General features: G+C 33.5%; 3 protein-coding genes across 3 annotated transcripts; all 3 read left to right on the forward strand.

The window, feature by feature from the left end:
• Nucleotides 1–4,626: 4,626 nt before the first annotated feature.
• Nucleotides 4,627–9,680, forward strand: LOC135848571 (myogenesis-regulating glycosidase-like). The gene is made up of 6 exons (XM_065368502.1): nucleotides 4,627–4,755; nucleotides 6,626–6,688; nucleotides 6,778–6,900; nucleotides 7,014–8,425; nucleotides 8,967–9,123; nucleotides 9,238–9,680. Exons 2-6 carry the CDS (start codon nucleotides 6,655–6,657, stop codon nucleotides 9,543–9,545), a joined length of 2,034 nt encoding a protein of 677 aa, XP_065224574.1. The 5' UTR covers nucleotides 4,627–4,755; nucleotides 6,626–6,654; the 3' UTR covers nucleotides 9,546–9,680.
• Nucleotides 9,681–10,226: 546 nt separating this feature from the next.
• LOC135848572 (myogenesis-regulating glycosidase-like) lies at nucleotides 10,227–14,700 on the forward strand. The gene is made up of 4 exons (XM_065368503.1): nucleotides 10,227–11,887; nucleotides 11,980–13,397; nucleotides 14,015–14,171; nucleotides 14,293–14,700. Exons 1-4 carry the CDS (start codon nucleotides 11,773–11,775, stop codon nucleotides 14,604–14,606), a joined length of 2,004 nt encoding a protein of 667 aa, XP_065224575.1. The 5' UTR covers nucleotides 10,227–11,772; the 3' UTR covers nucleotides 14,607–14,700.
• Nucleotides 14,701–17,304: 2,604 nt separating this feature from the next.
• On the forward strand, nucleotides 17,305–21,284 carry LOC135848576 (myogenesis-regulating glycosidase-like). The gene is made up of 5 exons (XM_065368507.1): nucleotides 17,305–17,460; nucleotides 17,902–18,027; nucleotides 18,104–19,515; nucleotides 19,924–20,080; nucleotides 20,189–21,284. Exons 2-5 carry the CDS (start codon nucleotides 17,913–17,915, stop codon nucleotides 20,500–20,502), a joined length of 1,998 nt encoding a protein of 665 aa, XP_065224579.1. The 5' UTR covers nucleotides 17,305–17,460; nucleotides 17,902–17,912; the 3' UTR covers nucleotides 20,503–21,284.
• Nucleotides 21,285–21,337: the final 53 nt, after the last annotated feature.

The following is a 21,337-nucleotide window of genomic DNA, read 5'->3' on the forward strand; positions in this document are numbered from 1 at the left end:
TATTCGGTCAAAATTTGAAAGTGAAATGACATGTTGTCTGTGACCATCTCAATGAGACTGAATTCAAATATTGGTTCATTTTTTCATTTTGACTAATCAGCTGGACTTGAACCCATCTCCCTCCTTCACCCTCTGATACCTAGTACCCTTATTTTTCAACACATTTTTCTGCTATTTAATCAAGTTTTAACTTTTAACCATTTAAAACATGATTTTCTGGTGTTTTTGATTTTTAGAGATGTTTTTGGGATTTTTAAATTTTTTTTAGGCAGAACTTACTAAAAAATTACCAAAATCAATTTCTTGATATTTTCAATGTTTTATAGGTATGTACCTATTCAAAATACTTTTTAAAAAAATTTATAATGCTAGGTGTCGTTTTATTCTTTTCTTTAAAGCATATTACCTATACAACAAAAGCAAATAGGTACCTACCTAATGAGAAAGTTATGGCATAGAAAGTTAAGTATCATCTTTTCAGTTTGAAAAATTATAATTTCATCAAATTTTTGTTTTTTAGAATATTTTTTACAATTTTTTTCTAATTTTTAAAATGTTCATGTGACACCTATGTAGGTATTTATCAAAAAAGCAAAATCAGTTTTTTAATTACTTTTTTCAATTTGAAACACTTCCACTGTAAGGCTGAAATTATGATTACACAAACAACTGAACTGGTCATGCTTAAAGGAAATTTGACTTAGAATAATTTTAGTTCAATTACTTTTATCCCTCCGACCCTTCATTTCGGCGGTATAGCCGAAAAACGTAGGTTAACAAAGGTTAATGACCTCTTGCGGTGGGGAGGGGGGGTGACGGACAAGTTGTGGTGTGCAACTTTGGTCAAAATATTTTCGAATGTACCTTGAACCGAGTTCACGTTTCAAATTGTCAATTCTCATTTTTTAAAACAATTTTCATAAAATTGACACCTTTACCCTCTCTCCCCCCCGAGTAAGCGTGAAATCGCCATTTTGGGAAAAGCTGAACTGGTCATGCTTATAGGAAATTTAACGTAGAACAATTTTAGTTCAATCACTTTTTCCCCTCCGACCCTTCATTTCGGTTAAATTGCCAAAAAACGTAGATTGACAAAGGTTAATGACCTCTTGCGGGGGTAGCATACAAGTTGCGGTGTGCAACTTTGGTCAAAATATTTTCGAGTGTACCGTGAATCGAGTTCACGTTCTAAATTGTCGATTTTCATTTTTTAAAACAATTTTCATAAAATTGATAACTTTACACCCTCCTTAGTAAGGGTAGAATCGTCATTTTGGGAAAAACTGAACTGGTCAGGGTAATAGGAAATCTAACGGAGAATAATATTTATTCGAACATTTTCCCTCTAGGACCCTTCATTTCGGCGATAAAGCCGAAAAACATGTTTCGGCAAAGGTTAATGACCTCTTGCGGGGGTAGCGGTCAAGTTGCGGGGTGCAACTTTTGATGGGTTGTTTTAGAGACCAATCTGAACAAATTAATGTAAAATTCAGCTTGCCCCTAATTTTCTCGAGGTTCGACTAAAAATTTTGCTAAAATGACTGGACTAATAAGTATTTACTCGAATAAGTAGGCATTCTTATCTAATTAATTCAAAACAACGAACACTTTGAAAAGTTGGCATTAATGTTTGTTTCTTTACGTGTAATTAGGCGAACATGTGTACAATTCATCTTCGAAATAAATGTATATTTAACGAAAATGGAAACGTTTTATTTAGAATTGTAATTTTATCTGTTTACCTAAACATAGAGAATATTTTTCGACTTATCACCATCACGTTCCTATCTATTAAAAAATTAGGCAAAAAGTTTATATTTTCACGATGAAAATGAATTTATAACCGAAGTACATAATTATTATGTAGATATAGATATTCATTGTAATGTACATACATACAAGAGCCACAGTTGGAAATTTCTTACACTTGTCGCACGTGTAATGAGAATCTCTCAAGTTAATCCTTTTTGTTTTCGTGTTTCATGTACCTAACACAACAGTAAGTAGGTATAGGTAAGTGCGTATTTCTCTATCCACGTTGAATGGTTGGCGCTAGGTGGTACCCATATCTCCACTATAAGGATTTTATTACCTTATCTTGAAGATGATAGAAGCTCTATGATATCAAAATTTGACAAGATAAACCTTGTCAGTTATACTACGAACGGTGAGCGCTTTTTAAGCAATTATTAATCACTCGTGTTATCCGAGTGGTTTGTTTCAAAATGTCGAAAACTTTTCCGTTATAGTTTGTAAATAAATGATGTGTTGAAATTCGATATAACGTTTGAACAATTTTTTCCACCGTAGCTCTCTATCATATCCCTGTATCACTGAAGTGAGAAAAAGCTAGCATAGAATATGGTACATACATGCTACATAGACATAAGCGTACGTAACGTATACAAGAAGTTCGCCAACTGTCTGTAGTTATTGATACTTTTTCTCATGGTAGAAGTTATCCTTTTAATGTTGGCATTTTAATGTTGGCATTTTAATGTACAACTTTGATAATCTTTTAGACTATTTGGAACCTCGGTCTTTTTCAAACCCAATGTATCAGAAGTTGTAAATATCACAAGTGAAAAATACTTATATGCATGATAAAGATGAAGGAAAACCAAATGCGACGCGATTTTTTTCATATGGACTTTTTTTTGTCGAGAGAATTAAACTTTTTACACGTTTTGATATTTTCAATCGATTTATTTGCCATTCTCACGGATTACCACCTCTCCTATCGCTACAACCATCACTTCGACATACCTACCATCACTAAAAAAAAATTGGGCAAACATGTTGCCTATTTCGAAAATTGAAAGGAAGTAAGCACTCGGTATTGAAAAAAAAAGTTGAAACATGATCGTGATTTTCAATGAATGGACACTCGCTGATTTTGAAAAATGGTGTGAAATCAGTCAAATGGTTGATCAATAGCATTAATCACAGTCATAGGTACCAGCTATAAGTTAATTTTGACAAGTTTTATCGTGTTTTATTTTTGGGGGGTGGGGAACTGGAATTTCCCAAATATGTTTGGAGACTCCAAGATGCCTTGAAATCATCTCCAGTTAACTCGACATGTTGAAAATTTAAGTACCTAAGTTATAGAGAAAATTTCAGCTTTTTAACTTCATTTGGTGACATTTTGTGGGAAAACTTCTACTATCAAAAATTTGAATGGTTTTGATTTTTCTTTCTCATGTTTGGGCCCAAATGCCCAATCAAATATGTACCTACTCTAATCTTAAGTTTTCATATGAATCAAATAGGTACGTTGCTTTTTAGAATTGCATGCCCATTTCTGAAAAATGTTAAATGAGAAGAGATTTTTAATGCCATAAAATATTATAGGTACATCTGCTTGAAAATGGGAGGCGGTAAATAGAATGCATGAACCCGTCGAGAAATATGAATTCGTATTTCTGTTTTGATAGCAACACTAATATGTAGAAGTAAATACAACATTAAGATACATATAAAAAGCGGTTAGATAATTGTGAATTCTGGGGGTCCTCGGTCATATTTTTATTTTTATAAGAATTCCCATAAAATTCAATTACAAAGTAGCCCACATCGGGGCGCACCACGCAATAGCCTATTATGTCGAATGAAATCATAAAATTCTGCCAGAAGAAGAAAACTGATGTCACCATCACTTTCAACTTTTACACATGACATCACCATCATTTGTCAATTGTCATGAGTCGTACAGGCACTTGATTATACTTTGAGTGTGCTCAAAAGTAAGTGGGTATTTCTGGAAAGGTATCCTGATTTCTTATGATAATATCACATACTTAGGTAACATTCTCAAATATGTCGGTATGTGTCCATTACAAGCAACATACGCGAACATATCTATAATATTTTTCTACGAAATGAATACATGAATCTTTTTAGCTCATGAACTGATAACAAATTACGTGCGTAAGCCTTCAGTGCAAGTAGGTACCTATATTCTAGGAACAATTTACATCAAGCACAGGTACCATGGTTGAAACATGATTGGTAAAATTTCAAAAATTAAAGGTAGGTACTCGTGGGATGGTATTTCCTAATGAATTCATTTCAAGTACTTTGAACCAATTTATTTCAAAATATTTTTCGATTTACATACGTATCAGGCACACTTTTTGCAACACTATACTTGCATATTTTGTTGTGTTTTCGTTTTCAATTGAGTTCTAATAATTTTAATTCCATCCCAAGTAAATATACTACCTACCCTGCAAAAATCATTATAATTTCAGAATCGTATATTACCTAAGACTTTGAATTTTTCACCAAAAAAACACAATTCATCCAGAGTTAATTCACTATCATTACACATTAGTCGAATTCCGATGCTGGTGAACCTGAATAATTGGCAGATAATCCACTTTTCAGCTTGAACACTCGACAGTTTATATGAAAATATGATCTTCATTCATTGTTTCGAATCATTCGAACGTACCTCGGTAGGTAAGGTACGTTAGCCCATAATCACAATAATGGAAAATTATATGTCACAATTCATTCTGTTTACTGCACCTAATCTAAAAATCGAGCGAATTGACATGTTGTAAACATATTAACAAAGATTTAGATATCGACAGTTGATAATCTTTAAAAATGCAAAGCTTCCAATAATCGTAGTATTACTGATGAATTTATGTTGCTGTCAGAATGTAGCTCATAGGTATATATACATTGTATTTCAATCTAAAATTTTGTTAGTAGTGAGTTATTATTTGAAGCAAGTCTCGTAATTAGGTAAGTTTATGAAAATTTGTTTCTTAAATTTTTAATGAAAGAAAAGTTTCTACGTAGGTATAGGTATTTTCAATACCTACCTACAGCGTTGTACAAAAACTGAGTAGGTAGTCAGATAGCCTACCTATCAACAGAACGGACTATAATCATTGATTTTTCGAACTAGGCATTCATCACTAAGCTTAGCCATTGCTTACTTCAATTATAACTCAAAATTGAAAAAAAAAAACATAAAATTATACATACAGGGTGCCTAGAAATATCGAGCACCCCTAAAAAAGTTTTCTACCAAAATACTTTGGTTGTTCACAGTGAATGATAATAATGATAGCACATGATTGGTTGTTGGACTGGAGAGATAACATTCCACCAATCATATGCATCTATTTCATGTTGCCAACCTATATTTTTAATGAAAAACTTTCTTAGGGGTGCTCGATATTTCTGGGCACCCTGTACCTACCTTACCAATTTTTATCAAAAATTTTTGGAATTGCTGTGCTGTTTTTTTAAATTAAAACAATGATGTGCTGACTATAATTTCTTTCTTTTTTTTTCTTTCTATTAAATGTACGGATTATAAAAAGCGGTTTATAATAGGTATTGCATACTTCAACTAAAAGATAAACAAAGATAATAATAGACAATACCTCAATTTTTCACTAAAAAAAATCATTTGGATATTTAGCTAACAATAAGATAGGTTACCTAATTTTAAAAAAATCAATAGAAAAAATTACTTAAGCTTCTTTAGACCATTTCAGGTAAAAAAAAAATATAATAATAATAATAATAATAATAATAATAATAATAATATTTTAAAAAACTTTGAATCGATTTTTTAGTCAAAAGCCCACGATTGAACAATTTTTACAGAACTCAAGAAACATTTTCTAAATGAGCAGTAATGACTAACTTTTTTAGTTTCATCACGTGAATTTAATCACTATAGGTAGATATCAATGTCAATAATCATTGAGAAAATTTCAAAAAAACATGACTGATTGAAAAAAATTGTGAAGATTTGTTGCTCCGGTTATTCACATTTTTTTACCTCATAATTATACGATGTTCCTAAATTTTCTTATATTTTTTTTCAATCTAACCTCTTATTTGAAAATTTCACTTTGTTTTGCGAATTTCATCATTTTGAGAGTACAATATACTAAGTTCATCTGAGAGCAACCCGCATCCTTTTCTCCCTTTCCCGCACCCAATCTTTCAAATATCGTATGTCAAATTAACATGTAAAAAATTGTTTGTTTTACTACTTATTGGTAGGTAACTTATTCCCTAAAAATATTCCATTTGGTCAGAAAATAGTACACACAATTTCAGTTCAAAAAAATTATATTTAGGGGTCGCGGGCTGGTTTGTCACCTCTTAAATATTGATATTTTTCAATTTCAACAAAAATATTAGCGGGTAAGACCTTAAAATTTCAACAAAAAAAAAAATGGTAGGTACATGGCACACCCTAATTAAGGTACATAATTATCTATATTTTATGACTGTAAGTTGGTATAATTGACCGACTATGCCTAAGCACGTGGATTGATAAAACGTTAAAAAACATTATCAAAACGATTCTTCTCGCCGTTACAAAACACTCGAAGATGCTTAACCTTATCTATCTACGCTACCTACCTATAGTTTACCAGCAATTGATACAGCTAATTCCTACTTGTAAGTAGGTAAGTACTATTACATGCAATGAAAAAGTTGCTCGTGTATCAATAAGCCATTTACTATACCTATCCACACTATCATGAAAGGGTGGGTAAAAGAACAAATTTGTACTCTCCTCTTCTACCTTAAATAATTTTTATAATCTAATAAAATTGATACACAAACGTATTGAATTTTTCAGATAAATATTTACGTGTAATAAGGAACAAAATGTCAAAAATCCACTTTAATTTGCTTCATTCAAGTAAGAATGAATAAAAGAGTAATGAACTTAGCTTAAAACAACAAAACCTGCCATCAAAATAACCTGAATTATTTCGATTTGAATTTCAGAAATTCAAATGGTGTGTTTATTGATTAGCCTGATACTTCTTACCTCCATGGTGAATGCCTTTGAAGATAGAATAAAAGTAGAATCCAATTTTATATTTGTAAAATATGCTCACGAATTGAAAGGTAGATGATAAATATTATGTACCTACATTTATACCTACCTAATACCTATTCCTACACTTGAGCCCTCAATACACAATCATATCAGAGGCTTCATCGATTTTTTTTTTTCATAGGAGAAAAATCAGGATTTCATCAGTCCATCGATATATCAATATTCGACCATATCACTCCATCAGATTGTGCAACAGATAAAAATTCATTCTGCAGACAATGGTCGGATTTTGGCAAATTCCAAATCACAAAAAAAGATGACAAATGCGATGTTTACGAGCTAACAACAAAATACAGAAAACCTCTACGAGTACGATTTGATACATCAAACGTCTACCTATACGGTGGTCCAGAGCAGCGCTTTCAGACCTGGCCAGCAGACTTCGTAAATTATGATAAATATTTGTACGTGACTAACGGATGGGAAGATGATGGCATAGTGGAGCCTTTATGGCTGGTTACCAATGGGATGTATTTATACGTGGATCAAAATACTCCTTTATTTATATCGCAGAATAAAAATAAACGATTTTTCGAATTGATTGCGTCCAAAGAATCACCGTATATTAAATCCAGCGATACGACCAACCTTAAGTATACGATTTGCAAGCTAGATGATCTAAAGGAAGCTTACAAACACGCTGTGAATAATGTGCTAGGTAAACCGAGCGGTATACCCGACGAAAGAATGATCAGGTACCCTATATGGTCAACATGGGCGAAATATAAAGCTGCAATAAACACCACCGTTATAATGGAATATGCGAACCTGATTTCAGAGAGCAAGTTACCGAATAGCCAGTTAGAAATAGACGATAATTGGGAAACGTGTTACGGCAGTTTGACCCCAAATACGGACAAATTTAAAAATTTTAAAGGTTTAGTCGAACAGCTGCAAAAAATGAACTATCGAGTAACCGTTTGGGTACACCCGTTTGTGAATTTGGATTGTGAACCGTATCACACCGAAGGAGTGATGAACGGGTATTTTGTACGAAACCCGGCTGGTTCAGTTGCATCGAAGTGGTGGAATGGACCAGCTAGCGAAGTTGATTTCACAAATCCGGAAGCGAAGAAATGGTGGCTCGATAGATTGAACAAATTAAAAAATGAAGCTGGCGTCGATTCTTATAAATTCGACGCTATTGAGAGTACTTGGGCTCCTTCGCCTCCAATATTCTATAAAATGGAAGAAAATCACCCGGAAACCAATTTAAAATATTATGTCGAGGCTGCGGCTGGATTTGGCCCAATGGTAGAGGTACGAACAGCCAGAGGTACTCAAAAGTATCCTATTTTCCTTCGTATGATGGATCGTGACTCGAAGTGGGATGGACATTTAGCATTTTCTACGCTGATACCTACCTTGTTACAAATGAATATTTTGGGATATCCTTTCGTCTTGCCTGATATGGTTGGAGGTAATGGATACAACGAAATAATATCGGATGAGCTGTTTGTCAGATGGTTGCAGGCTAATGCTTTCATGCCATCGATACAGTTTTCCTATTTGCCCTCAGATTATGGGGATTTGGTGAGTAAAGATGACTTTTCTATTCTTTTTAAAACACTTTGAAAAAAGAACCTCAAATTATATTTTTGAAAAAAAGATCAAGGGTTTAAATAGGTATTCATTTTTTAACTGAAAGTGCAAGAGAAATAACCAAAGAATGAATTGAATTCAGGAAAACGTTTGAAAAAATCACAATAAAAATCACGTAACAACTATCAGAAATATTTTTTGATAAAAAAAAAGAAAAAACCTAGTTTTAGAAAGGAGGAAATGTTAAATCTAAAGGTATTTTTGGAGGGGAAGGGATTAAGATGTCAACATTAATTGACACTTTTTCGATAAGGAATATTTGAAGAAAGTGTCAAAAAAATGGACTTGAAATAGAAAAAGATAGTTCAGTCAAAAAAGAATTTTGAAAAACTGCAACAAAAATCACAATTGTTGAAATGATGAGGTGAAATTGAAAATGTATTTTTTTGAAGAGTTACAGAAAAAGTACTTTTAAAAGAAAAAAAAAGATGGGAATAATCACACCAATAATTTGCATTTCTCATTTCAACAGGGAATGCGAATGGCTAAAAAATTCGTCGACTTACACGTACAATATTCAGATAAAATAATAGAAGCGATGAAAAATTCAGTTAAATATGGTACTCCAGTTAATCCTCCTCTGTGGTGGATTGATCCTACGGATCCCGAAACCTATCTAATAGATTCTGGTAGGTACAATACGATAAAAATTTTGAAAGCCCTTTTCAGCTCCATTCTGGGGAACTTTGGCATAAAATATCTAACAAACTAGGTACATTATTGTTTTGTGTTCCAATTTTTAGAATTTTTATTGGGTGAAGACATCCTCGTGGCTCCTGTCGTACAACAAGGGGCACGAAGTCGAGATATCTATTTACCCAAAGGATATTGGAAAGATGAAGTGAAGAAAGATGGTGAAATAATCGAAGGCCCTGTTTGGCTTTACAACTATCCAGCTGATATCGAAGTGTTACCATATTTTACCAAAGTATCGCCTCCTCCTCATAAGAAAGATGATACGGAAAATAAGAAAAGTCGTGCTGATGTCACGATGCCAACTTTGGGATTGATTTTTATAACATGTATTTTTTGGTCAATTATTGAACTGTAGATCATAGAGAGGTGATATTCTCATGAAATAATCATTAAAGTTTTCTTTTTTTTAAAAAAAATTAGGTACCTACTGAACGTGTAAAAATTGTAACCATCAAATAATTGTAAATAAAATTAATTCCAACTTACCATATACCCACCAAAGCCTCGATAATTTTTCAACTCGTTTCGACTCGTACAAATAGATATTTGGAATTTTTTTTTGAGGTCTTTTTTTCAACTCGTAGGAACCTACACATGTTGGTAGATGGTCTCATTATCCTAGATCGTTGAACGCGATGTCATTTTTTAAAAATGTTAATCAATTCTGAAGCACTTGATTCAATGTAATTATTGTTAATCGTTATGTGGGTAGGTATTAGTTGTACTAGGAAATATTATATGAATAAACATGCTTGAAAAGTACCACATTATCATAGCATAAAAAAGCTTTAAAAATTCGGTGCTTCCGAAAATCGCAGTATTAATTGATCACTTGTACTCGTATGTGTAAATGTAGTGGAATTCGTTAATCAAAACCTAAGAAATAACCTATTTGTATTTTTTTCATTCGGCTGTAAGCTCATTTTTGGTAAGTTCCAACTTAACCCTTAAATGCCACACTTATATTTTTTTCAAGATTTTCTTGCACTGGACTGACGAGAGACTTGATATCATGGCTACCTGATACATGTGCGTAAATGTTCACCCTTTCATTTGGCATGTTTGACACATTGCCTACTTTCATATTTTAAGGGGCACAATTTTTTGAAAAAAAATAAAATTTTTTCATATTTTTTGATAGTTTTTTGTAGCTAATCGACAGCGACTGGAATGAAACTACCGCCTGTTAAATATTTATGTATCCATGCTCTACTAATTTATGTACAACAACTTGCCTATTTTTCTCATTTAAGGGGCAAAAAATTCAAAAATAATTATTATTTCACTCGTTTTAAAAAATTTCTGCCCCTTAAAATAAAAAAGTATGCAATATGCTCAACAGCGGAATTGAAGCGCAAGACATACACACACATGTACCAATAGTCGTTCCCACCCGAGCACTCTTTCCTGCCAGCGTAACGCATCGAAAAAACTGGTGTGGTGAAATTCACCACCTTGTGGCATTTAAGGGTTAACTAATAAAATTAATTACCCGGGCAACCCCAAAATATGCTCTTATTCGAGGTGAAATATTAAAATTCCAATTTATTACCTAAGTATTTTATATAATTATTTGGAGTGAAATATTGTCCAAAGTATTCGAATACCCGAAGCCAACTTTCAAAGTTATTTCCTATCAGCTTATCATGATACCTACAAATTGATCGCATTAAAAATAAAAATAAAAAATACCGACTTTGCAGTTTCACGCAAATACAAATTAAAAATCGAATGTACAATTTTTGGACATTATTCCCATTCCATGGATCTCTTAAACAAACAAAATTCCAGTCGAATGTTTACTCAGTCTTTTTTTAAGTTGTTAAAGAGTCAAATCAAAAAGTCAAGTAATGACATGAATTTTTCAGAATGAAAGAACATGGTATGCAACATACACGCCATCACGACTGGTGTTCTGGATGGACACTTGTAGTCTCCATGTCAACTAGTTAATGTTTTATCTTCAAAGTTCAAGTTTGAAATTTTTAAATTTGAAGACATGATTTCGAACTTTGATCATAGTTGTTCTTTTTTTTCAAACTATGTGAACAGATTTTCTCCAAGTGTATCCAGTCTTCAGATACTGTATGTATATAGATTTAGAGTTTTGCAATTTTGTAAAAGAAGAAGAATAAGAAAAAAATTTGAATAAATTATGAACCCTCACTCACTCCTTCGCCCTCCTTCGTCCTCAGATGATGGCACAGAAACATGGGATTCTTTATACCAAACCACATGGCCGGTGGCAAGAAGAGAAACTCGTAAAAACAATGTTGAGGATGATCAGAGAACCCAATGCACTTCATTTTTGATTTAAAAAACAAAAAAAAAACATTTCAAAAATGGTGATATTTTAGTTTGACGAATCTAGATTTGGTGAGAAAAATTGTCACTTTCATGTTAAGAAATGCAATTTTCAAATTTTCAAAAATTCATCAAAATTGAGAAATCAATTCAAACGGTTGAAATTTTGTTTTTCATTATAAAAAAGTTCCTATTCTCGTCTCACAACAAGCGAGAGAAAATTAAAATTTACCAAGTTGTTTACATTCAAAATTTTGATTATTTCAGGAATTACCTCGATGTATTTACTCATCAATCTTCTGCTTGTAATTTCGAGCAGTGTAATTGCATTCGAAGACAGAATTAAAGTAGAATCAAATTACATATCTGTTAAATATGAACACGAATTGAAAGGTAGATACCTACCCAATTGAATTTCTTTAATCACATAATCACCGGCCCTTATCACCTGTCTGAAGCATAATCAATTCACATTTTAATTACAGGAGAAAAATCAGGATTCCATCACTACATCGACATCGGAATATTCAACCACGTAGTTCCGGCAGATTGTACAAAGGATGCAGGTTCATTCTGCAGACAATGGGGTGATTTCGCAAAACTCCAAATTGCAAAAAAAGATACGAGTAGCAAATGTGAACGATACGAGCTGACTACTAAATACGAAAAACCATTACAAGTACGTTTCAATACATCGAACGTTTATTTGTACGGTGGTCCAGAGCAAAATCTGCAGAGTTGGCCTGCAGACTTCATCGAATATCATAAATATCCCTACGTGACGAATGAACTAGACAGTCAGGCTGTATTAGAGCCTTTATGGTTGGTCACCAATGGCATGTATTTATACGTCGATCAAAACACGCCTTTGTTCATAAGTCAAAACAAAAACGAACGATATTTCGACCTGATTGCCTCCAGAGAGCCTCCTTATGTAAGGAACAGTGGCGTAACTGAGCTGAAATACACATTGTGTAAATTGGATAACATAAAGGAAGCTTATAAACACGCTGTAGATAACGTGCTAGGTAAACCGAGTGGCATACCTGATGAAAGAATGGTAAGGTTTCCTATATGGTCAACTTGGGCTAAATACAAGGCTAAAATAAATGCCAACACTGTGATGGAGTATGCGAACCTGATCTCTGAAAGTGGATTACCGAATAGTCAGTTGGAAATTGATGACAATTGGGAAACATGTTATGGCAGTTTGACCCCAAATACGGACAAATTCAAAGATTTAAAGGGCTTAGTTGAAAAGCTGAAAAAAATGAACTATCGAGTAACCTTTTGGATACACCCGTTTGTGAACTTGGATTGTGAACCGTATCACACCGAAGGAGTGATAAATGGATATTTTGTACAAAGCCCGGATGGTTCAGTTTCATCGAAGTGGTGGAATGGACCAGCTAGCGTGATTGATTTCACGAATCCCCAAGCCAAGAAATGGTGGCACGACAGATTGGAAAAATTAAGAAATGAAGCTGGCGTCGATTCTTTTAAATTTGACGCTATTGAAAGTACTTTTCTTCCTCCGACCCCATTATTCCATAAAATGGAAGGAAATCATCCGGAAACTAATTTAAAGCATTATATCGAGGCGGCGGCTGAATTTGGTCCCATGGTAGAGGTACGAGATGCGAGGGGCACTCAAAAACTTCCGATTTTTGTGCGAATGATAGATCGTGAATCGAACTGGGATGGACGTTTGGCACTTTCCACCGTGATACCTACCTTGTTACAAATGAATATTTTGGGATATCCTTTCGTGTTGCCTGATATGGTTGGAGGTAATGGTTACAACGAAATAATATCGGATGAGTTGTTTACTAGATGGTTGCAAGCTAATGTCTTCATGCCATCGATACAGTTTTCCTATTTGCCCTCGGATTATGGAGATTTGGTGAGTAAAGATGACTTTTCTATTATTTTTGGAACACTATGAAAAATAAACCTCAAATTATATTTTTGGAAAAATGATCAAGGGTTGAAATATTCATTTTTCAACTGAAATGATGGCATGCCTGCAGGTGAATTGAAATGGGAAGTAGGCAGGGATGTATAAAACACGTAACTATCGATATTTCTTTATACCGATTAAAAAGGATGGTATTTTTTATTAGGTACCTACAATAAGTAGAAAAATTCAAAGACATTTTTTCGAGGACGGATAATTGAGAAGTTGACAATTCAATTAGGACCAGAATTGAATATTTTCTCAAAGCTTTTTCAGATTGTTTTGGAGAAGGAAAATGAATAAAATAAACGAAATCGAATTTTTGATTGAGCTTTCAAATTGTTCAATTCTGATCTTTTGGGGTGAGGGGGATACAAAAAAAGAAATGGTTGAGTCAAAAAAGAATTTAGAAAAACTGCAAAAAATATTACATTGTGAAATGGTAAGGGAAATCAAAGATATATTTCTTTGAAAAGTTACAGAAAAAGTACTCAATTTTAAAGGTAAAATAAGATGCGAATAATTATTACACTAGATAACATTTGCATTTTTCTTTTTAACAGGGAATGCGAATGGGCAAAAAATTCGTCGACTTACACGTACAATATTCAGATAAAATAATAGAAGCGATGAAAAATTCAGTCAAATATGGTACTCCAGTTAATCCTCCTCTGTGGTGGATTGATCCTACGGATCCCGAAACCTATCTAATAGATTCTGGTAGGTACCTACAATACGATAAAAATTTCAAAAAATAATTATACGTAACTCCATTCTGGTGCACTTGGCTTACAATACCCAACCAACTAAGTACATTATTGTTTTGTGTTCTAATTTTTAGAATTTTTATTGGGTGAGGACATCCTTGTGGCTCCTGTCGTAAAACAAGGAGCTCGAAGTCGAGATATATATTTACCCAAAGGGTATTGGAAAGATGAAGTGAGAAAAGATGCTGAAATAATCAAAGGCCCTGTTTGGCTTTACAACTATCCTGCTGATATCGAAGTGTTACCATATTTTACCAAAGTATCGGCTCCTCCTCATAAGAAAGATGATACGGAAAATAAGAAAAGTCGTGCTGATGTCACGATGCCAACATTGGGATTGATTTTTATAACATGTATTTTTTGTCAGTTATTAAACTTTAGATCATAGAGAGGTGATATTCTCGTGAAATAATCATTAAAGTTTTCTTTTTTTATTTTAAAATTACTGAACATGTAAGAATTGTAACCATCAAAAATCAATAAAATTAATTCCAACTTACCATGCCTACCAAAGCCTAGATAATTTTTCAACAAATTCATTTCAAACTTAAAAACTACCTAATGAGATTTAGAATTTTTCACTTAATTTGTCCACATAACGCATTCGCCACTCGTATGTTCTATGAATTCTAAGTAAGAGGCACACACTGCTTCCAATTATTCAGTGTTATTTGCCACCACGACATCACAATCCCTAATCCTAATAAATTCGACCACGTATTTGTAATTTAACAAACAAAAATAAATGGCAATTACCTTCTTATATTATGCAAATGGCTTGTGCCTGGAAAAAGGAAGCCCTATAAAAACCCTACCGAATAATTTAATTATAAAAATAACTTCATTACGAATACAACCAAAATTATTACCTAATTTCTCAACCTTTTACAAATTTTTGGGAGTACAAATACATTGCGCATTCACATTTCATTTCCCCATGCCAACCAAAATAGGTATTCAAAAATTAAGGGGATGGAGCACAAAAAAAAAGAGTGCGTGCGGAAAAGAGCACAAACAATCGACACTACTTTCACCCTCCCCCACCCCCTAACGCAAAGTGGTCGATTTGCATTTCCCCAAGAAAGGTCGTCCTAAGTAAATAATGAATTACCCAGCGTAGCGTAAAAAATTGAAAATGTTTGGCACCATAGAAAAAAAGTCAAAGATGTTTTGAGTCGAATGTCACCATTTTTGGCCTTTTTGAAGCCTCCAGTGCGATTTTGGATTTCTCCTACAGGTGTAGAATTCAATTTGGACATCTAAAAATCAAATTGTGGCTTACACATATTTGACCTGTTCAAAGGATTTATCCACATTTGAGACGATTTCCCCGTGGGCATTGACCAGAACATTCATAATAAAAAAATTTAAAAAACCAAAATTTATTTACTTGAAGGTAAATTTTTTGAAATTTGTAAGAATGACTGTATCTTGCCTAGAACTGCCCCCCCCCCTAATATGTTCAACAGATTTATCCAAATCAGAGCAGATTTCCAGGCAGACAAATCAAGTGCGTTTTTTGACTATGCAGATGGTCAACAGATAACATCTTTAGATTCAATTAAACGCTACAATGTTTTTAAAAAATGAAAAAAATACGTCAAGTCGAAATTGATACAGATTTTTTTCAAAATTAAAGAAATTATAAATTGTTAACATTATTTTATTTTTTTTCGTGAAAATTTCTATTTAATTTTCAACATACCTATGTATGTTCAAAGTTGAAGTACAAATTCATCGACTACAACCATTGTGGAACACTTATTCAGTATAACTGTCCCACTCCTAAAAAGTATTCACATCAAGTCCAATCCTACGAGCACTAAAACAGAAAAATTCGCAAACCTCACGACACTATTTCAAATTCTTTCTCCTATTTTTCTTAAAAATATGAAATTCGCGTCTGCATTTTGAGGAACTTGCTTCTCAAGCTTAAATTTCCGCTGCCCAAATTTATTTTTTAATTTTTGGCACATTAAAAAAAATAAAAACTTTACCATGTTCTGTGGTTTAATGCTTTAAAAAAAAGTAGGTACATTCAGGTCATTTCATGCCAAATCGGTGGATTTCTACACGATGGGTCTTCGATTTTTTTAAAAATCAGATCGTGTGTACAGGTCATCAAACGATGACAATGACGCAAATCGGGCATTTTTGCGATTTTTTGGCGGAGCTGGGGGGGGGGGGCTTCAAAGTTCTTCAAAACGGCCGAAAATGGAACATTTCAGTTGCAAATAGCTGCGGTTGTACGTGGTAAGTCTATAGAATTTTGAACTTTTTTTCAAATTGTAGTACTTTGAGACGGTAATCGACAAATGATATCAAAATCAGTGTTGCAACTTTCAAAAACCTAAAAAATAACAATTTAAAAACTTAGAATTTAAATAAAACCATGATGTCTACGAGTTGAAATTCCGAAAAATTCTCAATTTAGTCCTTTTTAAGTACGTATATTATGCAGAATAACAAATAAAAAAAAATTACGGGTATTTTTTTTTCATTTTTGAGAAAAAAAATACAAGTTTGGCATTTATTACAAATTAAAATATCATAAAAAACCTGAAAAATGAAAATTTTTGAGATATTTTACACCACTTTTACCCCCTCCCCTCCAATACCTGAAGATGGTCGTCCTGGGAAAACGGACCTTTTTCAAAAGTCCTTCCGATACAAATTACCAAATGAATGGAATACTTTTATGATCGTGTTCGGGGGTTCAATGATGATTTTATTTCGTGTATTGAAATGTAGTTTCGGATGTAAATTTTTTTAAATCGAATGCGTAGACGTAATCCTATCACAAGTATTAAACACGATGTGAAAATTAAAGTACCTACGACCTACGTCGTACGTCCTTCATCCTCGTAGATATTTGGAATATATTTTTTATAAGATACATTTTTTTCACATAGGTACCTACACGTATTGATGGATGATCTCATTATTCTGTATTGTTGAACGCGATGTCATTTTTTAAAAATGTTTAATTCATTCTGAAGTACTTGATTCAATATAATATCGTTTATCGTTTATCATTAGGTATTGGTATTGGTAGATACTAAATTATATGAAAACATGCTTGAAAAGTATCACCTTATCTTAGCATAAAAAAGCTTTAAAAATTCGGTGCTCCCGAAAATCGCAGTATTACTTGACTACTTATACGTGTAAATGGAGTGAAATTCGTTAATCCACCTAATAACCTATTTTAGTTTTTTCATTCAACAATAAGCTCATTCTTGGTAAGTTGCAACTTCACTAATAAAATTAATCACTTGGCCAACCCCAATACACGCTCTTATTCGAGATAAAATATTGTACATTCGAATACCCTAAGCCAACTTTCAAATGCACTTAAATTATACCTACGACGTCATATTCCAAATCTCATGAACTGTATTTTTACATATTAGCTTATTAGTATGACGAGTCAACATTTGGTGAGAAAAATTTTCATTTTCATCTTGAGAAATATAATTTTTGAATTTTCAAAAATTCGTCAAAAATTTAGAAATCAATTCGAACAGCAAAAAATTTTGTTCTTTGTCATAAAAAGGAATATTTTTTCAAATTCAAGTAGGAATGAACTTACCTCATCCAATTTCGCTTTTCCCTTCAAAGCACATGCAAGAAAAAAATGAAAATCTGCCAGGTTGCTATAATCAAAATCTTGATGATTTCAGGAACTACCCCAATGTATTTACTCATCAGCCTTCTGCTTGTAATTTCGAGCACTATTAATGCATTCGAAGACAGAATTAAAGTAGAATCAAATTACATATTTGTCAAATATGAGCACGAATTGAAAGGTAATCGAAATTCTTTAACCATAAAGTCACCCTTATCACCTGTCTGTAGCATAATCAACTCAAATTTTAATTACAGGAGAAAAATCAGGATTCCATCACTACATCGACATCGGAATATTCGACCGCGTAACTCCGGCAAATTGTACAAAGGATGCAGACTCATTCTGCAGACAATGGGGAGATTTCGCAAAACTCCAAATTACAAAAAAAGACAGCAAATGTGAACGATACGAGCTGACTACAAAATACGAAAAACCATTACAAGTACGTTTCGATACATCGAACGTTTATTTGTATGGCGGTCCGGAGCAAGATTTGCAGAGTTGGCCAGCAGACTTCATCGAATACAAGAAATACTCTTACGTGACGAAAGAACTAGACAGTCAGTCTGTATTAGAGCCCTTATGGTTGGTCACCAATGGCATGTATTTATACGTCGATCAAAACACGCCTTTGTTCATAAGTCAAAACAAAAACAAACGATATTTCGAACTGATTGCCTCCAGAGAGCCTCCTTATGTGAGGAGCAGTGGCGTAACTGAGCTTAAATACACACTGTGTAAATTGGATAATATAAAGGAAGCATATAAACACGCTATTGATAACGTACTCGGTAAACCGAGCGGTGCACCTGATGACAGAATGGTAAGGTTTCCTATATGGTCAACTTGGGCTAAATACAAGGCTAAAATAGATACCGCCACCGTGATGGAGTATGCGAACCTAATCTCTGAGAGCGGATTCCCGAATAGTCAGTTGGAAATCGATGATAATTGGGAATCGTGTTACGGAAGTTTGACCCCAAATACAAACAAATTCAAAGATTTTAAGGGTTTAGTTGAAAAACTGAAAAAAATGAATTATCGAGTAACCCTTTGGATACACCCGTTTGTGAACTTGGATTGTGAACCATATCACACCGAAGGGGTGAAGAAAGGGTATTTTGTACGAAACCCGGCTGGGTCAGTTTCATCGAAGTGGTGGAATGGACCAGCTAGCGTGATTGATTTCACGAATCCGGAAGCGAAGAAATGGTGGCACGACAGATTGGAGATATTAAGAAAAGAAGCTGACGTCGATTCTTTTAAATTTGACGCTATCGAAAGTACTTTTGTTCCTTCGCCCCCAGTATTCTATAAAATGGAAGGAGACCATCCGGAAACCAATTTAAAGCATTATATCGAGGCTGCGGCTGAATTTGGTCCAATGGTAGAGGTACGAGATGCGAGAGGCACTCAAAAACTTCCGATTTTTGTACGAATGATAGATCGTGAATCGAACTGGGATGGACGTTTGGCACTTAGCACGCTGATACCTACTTTATTACTAATGAATATTTTGGGATATCCTTTCGTGTTGCCTGATATGGTTGGAGGTAATGGTTACAACGAAATAATATCGGATGAGCTGTTTACCAGATGGTTGCAGGCTAGTGTCTTCATGCCATCGATACAGTTTTCCTATTTGCCCTCGGATTATGGAGATTTGGTGAGTAAAGATGACTTTTCATTAATAAGTAGAAAAATTTTAAGGCATTTTTCAAGGACGGGTAAGTAATTGAGAAGCTAACGATTATTCAATTTGGACTGGAATTGAATATTTTCTCAGAGAGCTTTCATGTTACTTTGAAAAAGGTAAATGATGAATAAAATAAATGAAATCAAACTTTAGATTGAGCATTCAATTGTTCAACTCTGATCTTTTGGAGGTACCTACATAGAAGAATGCATAAAAAGGATTAGTTCGGTCAAAAATAATTTTGAAAAACTGCAAAAAAATCACATTGTAAAATGATAAGAGACATTGAAGATATGTTTTTTTGAAAAGCTATATAGAAAAAGTACAAAAGACACGAATAATTAGATACACTAACATTTGCATTTCTCATTTCAACAGGGAACTCGAATGGCTAAAAAATTTGTCAACTTACATATACAATATGCAGATAAAATAATAGAAACTATGAAAAATTCAGTCAAATATGGCACCCCAGTTAATCCTCCTCTGTGGTGGATTGATCCTACGGATCCCGAAACCTATCTAATAGATTCTGGTAGGTACAATACGATAAAAATTTCAAAAACCATTACAACTCCATTCTGGGGCACTTGGCATACAATATCTAACAAACTACATTATTGTTTCGTGTTCCAATTTTTAGAATTTTTATTGGGTGAAGACATCCTCGTGGCTCCTGTGGTACAACAAGGAGCACGAAGTCGAGATATCTATTTACCCAAAGGATATTGGAAAGATGAAGTGAAGAAAGATAGTGAAATAATCGAAGGCCCTGTTTGGCTTTACAACTATCCTGCTGATATCGAAGTATTACCATATTTTACCAAAGTATCGGCTCCTCCTCATAAGAAAGATGATACTGACAATAAGAAAAGTCGTGCTGACATCACGATGCCAACTTTGGCAATGGTTTTTATAACTTATATTTTTTGTCAATTATTGAACTTTAGATCATAGAAATGTGAGGTAATATTCTCGTGAAATAGTCAGTAAATTTTTCTTTTTTCATTTTAAAATTATCACTTAAAAAACTCGTAAGAATTGTAACCATCAAATAAAATTCCAACTTACCATATACCAAAGCATTCGATAATTTTCAGCTCATTTTAAACTTGAACCAACAAAATTTGAATTTTTCCACTCAAACTACAACAAACTGTCCACAAAACTTACCTACCACTTGTACATTCTATGAACTCTAAGTCACAGGCACACACTGCTTCTAATTATTCATTGTTACTTGCCACCACGACATACCAATCCCTATATAATCCGAGCTAATTTAACAAAAAAAAAAAATGACAATTACCTACTCATATTTATGCAAATAGCTTGTGCCTGGAAAAAGAAAGACCTATAAAAAAAATACCTATTCCGAATAATTTAATTATACGAGTAAAAGTAACCTCATTATAAATACGAATACAACCAAAACGATTACCTAACTTCTCGATCCTTTTTACACATTTTTGGCAATACAAAAAAGAGCACAACATCGCGGATGTTTTCAATAAAATAATGAATACGAATAATGAATTATCCAGCGAAGCGTGAAAAATTGAAAATTTGTCTGTAGGTAGGTAGGTACCGGAGAAAAAAAAGTCAAGGATGTTTTTTGAAGTCTCTCCGATACAGGTACCAAACAAATGGAATACTTTTATGTTCGTGTTCGGGTGTTCAATGCTGATTTTGTTTCGTGTACTAAATCTAGTTTCAGCAATAAATTTTTTTTAATCGAATGCATAAATGTAACAATTATTAAACACGATGTGAAAATTGTAGTACATCGTAG

The sequence above is a fragment of the Planococcus citri genome, chromosome 5 (genome assembly GCF_950023065.1).
Source record: "Planococcus citri chromosome 5, ihPlaCitr1.1, whole genome shotgun sequence".
Taxonomy (NCBI): Eukaryota; Metazoa; Arthropoda; class Insecta; order Hemiptera; family Pseudococcidae; genus Planococcus; species Planococcus citri.

Bases quoted from the DNA above. Each gene is read 5' to 3' on its own strand.
- LOC135848571 (XM_065368502.1), top strand. From the start codon at position 6,655: ATGTCAAAAATCCACTTTAATTTGCTTCATTCAA. The intron at 8,426-8,966 runs GTGAGTAAAGAT...TCATTTCAACAG, and splicing joins CCTCAGATTATGGGGATTTG to GGAATGCGAATGGCTAAAAA. The intron at 9,124-9,237 runs GTAGGTACAATA...TCCAATTTTTAG, and splicing joins AACCTATCTAATAGATTCTG to AATTTTTATTGGGTGAAGAC.
- LOC135848572 (XM_065368503.1), top strand. From the start codon at position 11,773: ATGTATTTACTCATCAATCTTCTGCTTGTAATTTCGAGCAGTGTAATT. The intron at 13,398-14,014 runs GTGAGTAAAGAT...TCTTTTTAACAG, and splicing joins CCTCGGATTATGGAGATTTG to GGAATGCGAATGGGCAAAAA. The intron at 14,172-14,292 runs GTAGGTACCTAC...TCTAATTTTTAG, and splicing joins AACCTATCTAATAGATTCTG to AATTTTTATTGGGTGAGGAC.
- LOC135848576 (XM_065368507.1), top strand. From the start codon at position 17,913: ATGTATTTACTCATCAGCCTTCTGCTTGTAATTTCGAGCACTATTAAT. The intron at 18,028-18,103 runs GTAATCGAAATT...TTTTAATTACAG, and splicing joins ATATGAGCACGAATTGAAAG to GAGAAAAATCAGGATTCCAT. The intron at 19,516-19,923 runs GTGAGTAAAGAT...TCATTTCAACAG, and splicing joins CCTCGGATTATGGAGATTTG to GGAACTCGAATGGCTAAAAA.